Source organism: Plectropomus leopardus, unplaced genomic scaffold (genome assembly GCF_008729295.1).
Source record: "Plectropomus leopardus isolate mb unplaced genomic scaffold, YSFRI_Pleo_2.0 unplaced_scaffold8994, whole genome shotgun sequence".
Classification (NCBI taxonomy): Eukaryota; Metazoa; Chordata; class Actinopteri; order Perciformes; family Serranidae; genus Plectropomus; species Plectropomus leopardus.
The window spans coordinates 1-7,894 of NW_024699161.1; the positions used below are offsets into that span (position 1 = coordinate 1).

General features: G+C 36.2%; 1 gene segment (V, D, J or C); it reads left to right on the forward strand.

Moving 5' to 3' along the window:
* The first annotated feature begins 5,821 nt into the window (after nucleotides 1-5,821).
* Nucleotides 5,822-6,739, forward strand: LOC121940554. The segment is given in 2 exon segments: nucleotides 5,822-5,874; nucleotides 5,959-6,739. Coding segments are annotated over 2 exon segments (447 nt in total).
* The last annotated feature ends 1,155 nt before the right edge of the window (nucleotides 6,740-7,894 follow it).

The window sequence follows — 7,894 nt, forward strand, 5'->3', positions numbered from 1 at the left end:
AAAGCACATTACTCACAGTTCATGTTGATGTTCTGACTCAGTTCTATGAGCTCCATTTCAGTCGGCATGTAACCCATGGTCCTCATCAGGTTCCCCAAGTCCTTACAGGAGATGAAACCATCCTTGTCTTTATCAAACTCGACAAAAGCTTCACGTAACTCTGTAGAGCATATAGACCAAAAATTGAGAGGGCATGCAGTGTCCTAGGTTAAAAAAAGAAATATATTATATAGCACTTAACAAGTATATCTGAAAACAGCGGTTACCTTCAATCTCATCGTTTGTGAGAGCTCTTGTCTGCAAAATAATAATAGCATGAAACAAATATGAAATTAGGTTAGTATGTTTTAGAATAGAATGTACAACTGTTTTTATATCCACAATTATCTACATTGTGTCCTTCTGCAAGGCAATGAGCTCAAGAAAGATCCATTTAGAAATATATACTTTAAAACAGAAAATTAATGAAAAAAAGGGAGGGAATAACTTTCACTCAATATATGTTGGGACTATTACACTTTTTTTTAAAACCAGTTTAATTAAATCATAAATTCAAATTACACATTCATGTAAAACTGAACAACAGAAATTGACGTTTTTGTTCTAAACTAGAGAAATGCACTTAACTGAACTTTTGTTTCACTTCCCCAAAGTGCTCTTAATGACATCATAACATGCACTAGTGCAATCCATATGAAGCTGATGTATAAAGCCTTTAATTCAGTTTGCATGGGGTGTTGAATGACCTTATAGTATAATAATTAAGAACTCAGATTTTTTTCTTTTATTCAGTTCTAGTCAAGTCAAGTAAAGTCAATTTTATTTATAGAGCCCATTATCACTAAACATGGTTTGCCTCAGAGGGCTTTACAGTACAGTTCTGAAGCATATTGTTTTGACATAACATTTGGCATGAATTTGGAATTTTAGGAACATTATGATTTAATAAAAATGGTTCAAATCAAACAAAAGATCTTATTATGTGAGTAGACTTTTGCTTCTGCATCATGTAGCTACATTATGTGACATCGAATCAACCTGTTGTTTCTGACACTCAATAATTTGGATTTCTGTATCGTCTTTGAATACAGGCCGGTAACAGTATCCACACACATTTCTGTTTCGCACTTCTCTTCTTTATATCTTACAGTATCTTTTCTGATTGGTCTCAGATTATAACGCATATTCATTTTGGGATTACAATATCTGCTGCCAGGTTGGCAATAAATTTCAATTACAGGTCAAAAAAAAAAAAAATAGTGAGGAGTATAGAATGTAACCTGTACATATGTCCTATTTTTTTATATAAATTAACATAATATAATAAAAGGATTTGTGTAAATGCATTACCTGACAATTAATGGCAAAGCACAGACACGCATGCATCCAATGCATCCGCCTGATAAGTTTACCCTCCCTTTTCTGCTCCCAAGGTGCTATTCCTTTAAGCTGCTTTTGCTATTAATGACCATAATAACAAAATAGCATTTGTTTCACAAATGATCAATAGATGAAAAAGATAATAATGAAATAATTTAGTTTAGCTTTAGAAAACTCTGTAGTTAACGATATATATAAGTTTATATATATAAAAAATATAACAAACTACCTCTAAATCATAACTTGTACAATAAAACCATGAAATCATTTGGACTTACTTGTCTCCTTGTTCCTCCTCTGAGAAAGATGCAGGCTTGTTTAATACTCATGATGAAAGCCTCGGTCGGGATCCTTGGTTGGGTTACTTGGAATTGCGAATTTCTTGGTTAAAAACTATTTATTATGTGACTTTTCTATGTCAATCAGTTTCCCTTATTTTAGTGTGCGATCATGTGTCTGTGTGTAAAGTGTGATCAGCAGTGATGTGCGTATGCCAGAGAGGAGGGATGAGATCTCATATGGATTATCTCTGCAGCTTTGGTCTAGAAAAGAAAGATAGGCTTAATGCTGTGCATATACACAATTTCATATATAGAGTCAGACACCATGGTTCTTTTTAAAAGCTTTTTCATGCAAAAATAAATGCATCTAAATTTCAAAAACAAGAACTTTTTTTAATTTAACCCTGTTTACTAAACCCACAGAGAATTAATACCTGTGGTCTCTTAATATTGCAGTTTGTTGACTCCCTACAACATTTCGTGCGGTGCCAGATGAGTAAATGACTGTCTGGATAAAGCTCTGTCTCCGTTTCCACTAAATGAAACAAAACAACAGATGGGAAAGTGGAAGGGGAACAAATCTACGATCAAAAAAACTGTGAATCATATGCCACTGCAAATATGCACTTGTAATTTCTTTAAATGTATTAGAAAAAAATAAAACCATTATACAATACCCAAAAGTTCTGATTAAATTGATTTTATATTAGTCTCAATAAATGCAACTGATTTTTTAGTACTGTGCTTATTAATGTAAGCTTACAAGTTGTCTGACTATTATACTGCAGCACTTAAAATGCGTGTAGACTGTGTTTTCATATGAGATCATCAGCCTGTTACATAACCATAATATGCATTGGTCAAATTAAAGGTTCTGTGCAATTTAAGAAGATATTCTCAATCTACACGCAACGGTCGCATCTGGAGCCAAAATGTTTGTTGCATTGCATGAGAAGCCCATGAAATAAAAGAGCACATGAGCAATTTAATCGCACAACAGCAACAACTTGTTTGTTGTTTGCCTGTCTGTGTGCACTGTATAGAAACAGGATTGGCCTTATATGACATCATAAGCAGGATGCTAGATAATGCCATGAAATCACTTATCATATCTTTTTTACATAACTGCATTGATCTCATTTCATATATATGCAATACCTACAAATGGACTGAATTTCTCTTGCTATATATGTGACAGAACTATTTTGTAAAATAATAATAATAAATGCCCACAACACGTACACAGTAAACTGCTTTTGCTTCATGGTCCAGAAGCCTGACGAAGTTAGAGGTGATATTGTGAGAAGTGGATATAATCAGTCATTTGAAATAATAAATTCCTAATTGGTGCTGTATTGACATACAACCTCAGTTTTTCTGAGTTTTCCCTCTTGTTAAGCCCTTATTGCAGTGCCTTCATTTACAATGATGCATTGTGAATGGGCTCCTGACGCTCGGCTCCTAAATACTTCCCAAACCTGCCCAGCACATGGAGGTGGGTGTCTCAAACTCAACATTGCTCACAAAAATTAATGTCTGAAATAACTTACTACACTGGCAAAGACATAGTGTTAGAAGACATAAAATACTCACTCAGTGGTCATCCGGCCTTTTGGCCCTGCTGGCTTGGTTGTTTTTCCAGTTTATCATCACGATCATGAACAAGATCTTCAGTAAGTTTACAACCGGCCACAGTTACCTGGAGGGCCCCCGTCAGCTGCGCTTTCTTGTACAGAGTTTGCCAATGTATTTTTTAAAAATCCTCATAGCATCCTCAGTCTGCACTTATAATTAATTATGCCATTTTCAGTGGACATGCAGCAAGTTTGCAATGCAAGGTAAGAATGTAGAGTTGTTTTTGGATGCGTGCCACCTGGAAAACCAGGGATGGAGACTAGAACTACAAGCTGAAATAGCTTGCAGTTTCTCTGAGCAGCACTAATGTCAGCGGTCTATGCAAGCGCAGCAGATTTTGAAACAGTGCCAAAAGACACAGAGCACTATAAAAACATGTAATTTTATCCCACACTATACACCAAAATTGGATAGAAGGAGTTCATGGTAAAAAACTTTATCCTTTGAGAAGTTAAATTACACTTGTTCAGTTAACTATAAAGTCTAAACTTAAAGAGAGGAAGTTAAGGTTAGGATAGGAGTAATTTTAAGGTTTACATCTCTTTACTTGTTAGGTGAATCATGTATTCTTGAAGGCTTTAATGAAAAAAGTCCCGAATAAACTGGATTATTTCTATGTTTGGTCTCATATTATACTGTATATATTATATATTAGTTAATAAATGTGTTGTAGCAAGGTTCAAATTACTGTCACATTTTGTCTTGTCCTGGCGGTGGGCACATTTTTATGGGGGCTTGTCAATTTATATAGCATTAACAATGTGTATCTATGTCATGTAGGCTTCAAACAAAATGTGGCTGCAGCTATAATTGTCTCCTTTGCTGCATGTTGTCCCTCCTCTCCTGTCACATTCCACAAAAGTTCAAGAAAGGACTAAATTACAGTATCAGCATTGTAGAACAAAGAGCAAACTACAATGCAGCTGGTAAAACACCTCCAAAACAGGCAGGCAACAAAGCTGATGATGCGGGCACATGTAACTCAATGGTCAATAGAGAGAAGCACCGAAACTTAACTGAGAGTGGAGGAACACAGGGAGGCAATCCAATAACGAACATGTGAGGCCAACACACGCAGGTAAAACAAACCAGGGAATGACACCACAAACGCAGTCTGACAAAGTGAAAAACACAGGTACATATACACAGAGAACTAATCATCTGAACAAGTAGCAGCTGGAGGAGGCCGGCTTGGGAGAAAGGAGGGATTAGTGGTCATATGAGGGTGGAGCAAGCAAGACTGGGGCACGTCCAATCTAAAAACGGTGGGTATCGTTTTACTACAGTTTCCAGGTTGAATGCCATGTCTCTTTAAAACAGTGTGCAACAGCGTTAATGTTCCAAAAATCCAGATTCTGGTGGATCTTTACTTATTGTACATGCATGTTTTGTCTTTACGAAACATGCGCATTTACAATGTAGATGTGAGTTTTCCCACGCTAAGAAAGCCGCTCTGAATTCAATTCAACACAGCCAGGTTAAAGGCAGTGCTCCTGTGTAATACTTTAAGGTGATCAATGCATCACTGTTTTATTTAAATCAAATGATTAACAACATTTTTTTGGCTGAACGCAGCCTATTTGTGCAGACAAAACTCTAGAACAAGGATGGACTAATGAGTAAAGTGAAGCACATTCAATCTTAAAACAGTGCGCATCATTTCGCTACAGTTTCTGATATGCTAAAGGTTTTGAGGAACAGTTTCTACATTTGGTGGGTGAATCAGTGGTATTACCCAATCAGCAGCGATGCATATATAAATAAATACCCAGTAGATCTTTACTTATTGTACTCAAATTTCAGTTTACAATTCACACTTGCTTTGGCAGTGTAAACATATGTTTCTCATGCCAGTTAACCCTTTTAAATTGTATTGAATTAAACCCCTGTGTACTTATATTCAGTGTGTTTGTATGCAGAACTGGGCGTTCAATGGAAATATTTGAATTAACATTTTGCGATGTTTAGCTGGGGCTAAATGCTGCCCAGGTATGTCAGAAAACAGGCAGAAAACAGAAAAAGGAAGAAAGTAAAAAACACATGACACATAAGAAGACTGATTCCAGAACAAAACATGATAAAAACTACACCAAAACCCTATGACTTGGAACATTTCTTGCAACTCTTCATCTGTTATCTGAATCAAGTAAAAAAGGCCCCAAAAAATGTGTCCAACGCCTGTCTCCTTCCTAATTGTTTTTTACCCACGCCTGATGAACTTGTTGAAAATGGAACAACCCGGAAAAAATAATTATAAAAAAGTTAGTAAAAGTACAGCAGACTTTGTCCCACTCTGATTTAACTGTTAGCGAATCAAAAGCACAAATTATTGTAGCAAGTGAGTGCCTTTTTCAGTGAACCCAATTCTGCAAAAACATCCATATAACTTTCCTCTTGTAATTAAAAAACATCTGACCGAAATACATCAGCCCCTCCCTTATAAAATCTTGATGCAAATCAGGAGTCTTCAGAGGCTATACTTCTGTCCTCCCACTGAATTCTTGGTTATTGTGAAGCAGATCACATCTCAAGATGATGGACAAACTGTCTATTCTGCTGACAGCACTCTGTCTGCCCTGTAAGTTACTTTACGTTGCAATATCAAAATGATATGCATACATGTAATTTTCTGTCCTCTCTGATTCTCTACATTTTTTGTCAGGTTTGAATGGTCAGGCTTTGGAGTCCATTCCCTCCACTTCAGTGTTGAAAAAACCTCAAGAAGCTCTCAGTATTTCTTGCAAAGGAACTGGATTTGATTTCAGCCAGTATGGAATGCACTGGATCAGACAACCTGCAGGAAAAGCACTGGAATGGATTGGTGTTATTTGGTACGATGCCAGTAAAACTGTTTATGCCAGCAGTGTACAAGGACGTATAGAAGTCACCAGAGACAATAGCAACAGCATGTTGTTTCTGAGACTGTCCAATCTAAAGCCAGAGGACTCCGCTGTGTATTACTGTGCCAGAGACACAGTGTTGTTTGTAAGCAGAAAGGCTTTACAAAAACCTCACACTGCTTATTTTTACAATTACCAACAGGGGGCAGCAGAAGCTCTCTAATGTTATGACGAACCACGATACCCACACATACAGAAGAAAAAACATTGTGAAAACTGCAGCTGAGGTTGTGGTTTGTAACTTCCTCTTTTTAAAATTGTTTTTTACCAACATGTGCTTTTTTAAAATGATGTGCTGGTTAATGCTATTCCATCTGTTACTTTGTGAGGCAGGTGCAAAGCATATATGTTTATATTTCAGCTGATAAAAGAAGAAATTGTAGCTAAATTAAGATTGAAAAGACATAAATTAAACACATAATGAATGAAGAAACTAGAATTACCAGCTTGCAGTTGTATGCTTCCATGGACCAGTCAAGTTGCACTCATAGTTTGCATCCATGTCTGTGAAAACATGGATGCTTCACACACATCTTCAATCAGGCAGCACAGAAGATCGATATAATCAGCAAAGTTTCAAGGTGGACAACCAAGATTAGTGTCACCAATTTAGTATCCAAACAAATGCCTCTTTTGTTTCTGAGTTATGATGTTGAGTAATGGCCAGATAAATGTTTTTGCAGATCATTATGATGTCACAGTGAAGTTGACCTTTGACCTTTTGGATATAAAATCTCATCACCAATGTAATCTTTGTCTACTAAAAACCCGCCTTTATAGGCAAGCCTTCCTATAGATCAACTCTGTGTGTTACATTTTTCTTCGTTTGTTTTGGTCTTGTCTGTCTTTCAGTGTATTGTATTCCATATTGTTATTTATTGAAACTTGTTTAAGTAATTAATTCACTTATTTATTTTAAGTGTGTACATGTGTTTATGAAGTGCTTTGTAACTGCATGTTTTAAGAAAATGCTGTATAAATAAAATTGACTTGCTTATCATTTCATTATTTTGTCCTATAAGACATTTGTGTACAAAGTTGTTCTACTTGTGATATAAATTTTTGAGTTATTGCCAAAAACATGTTTTGTAAGATCACAGTGACCTTGACCTTTGACCACAAAAGTCTAATCAGTTCATTCGGCTGTGTCAAATTTGAAGAAAATACCTTCAAAGTGTTCTTGAGATACTGTGTTCACCAAAATGAGACGAATGCAGGGTAAAATTAATGCTGATCTATGACTGTCAAAATCTTAGCAGTTCGCCATTTAGTCCAAGTGGACATTTGTGAGAAATTTGAAGAAACTTCCTTAGGGTGTTCTTGAGATAAAATGTTCACAAGAATGAGACAGACGGTTTGGAAACCCAAAAACATATCGCCTTTGGCCACAGCTATACAGAGGCAGAGAACATTAACAAGCGCTGGGCCTAATCCAGGGGGTAAACTCTGTGTACTGACTCCATGTGCTTTTAGTGCAGGTCTAACTGAGAGAGGCAAGTACATTTCATACCTGATCCATTAAATATTAAAAAAAAACTGTAGTTAGACTGTTGATTAAATGGTTGCTGTGAGAATTTCTCCTGTATACGCATTCAAGTGGATTTATACATCTATAAGTTTTCTTTCTACAGGTGTTAAATACAAAAAGATGAGTTAACAAGCATTTCTGATGGTGCATCAAGTTCAGACTATCACTTG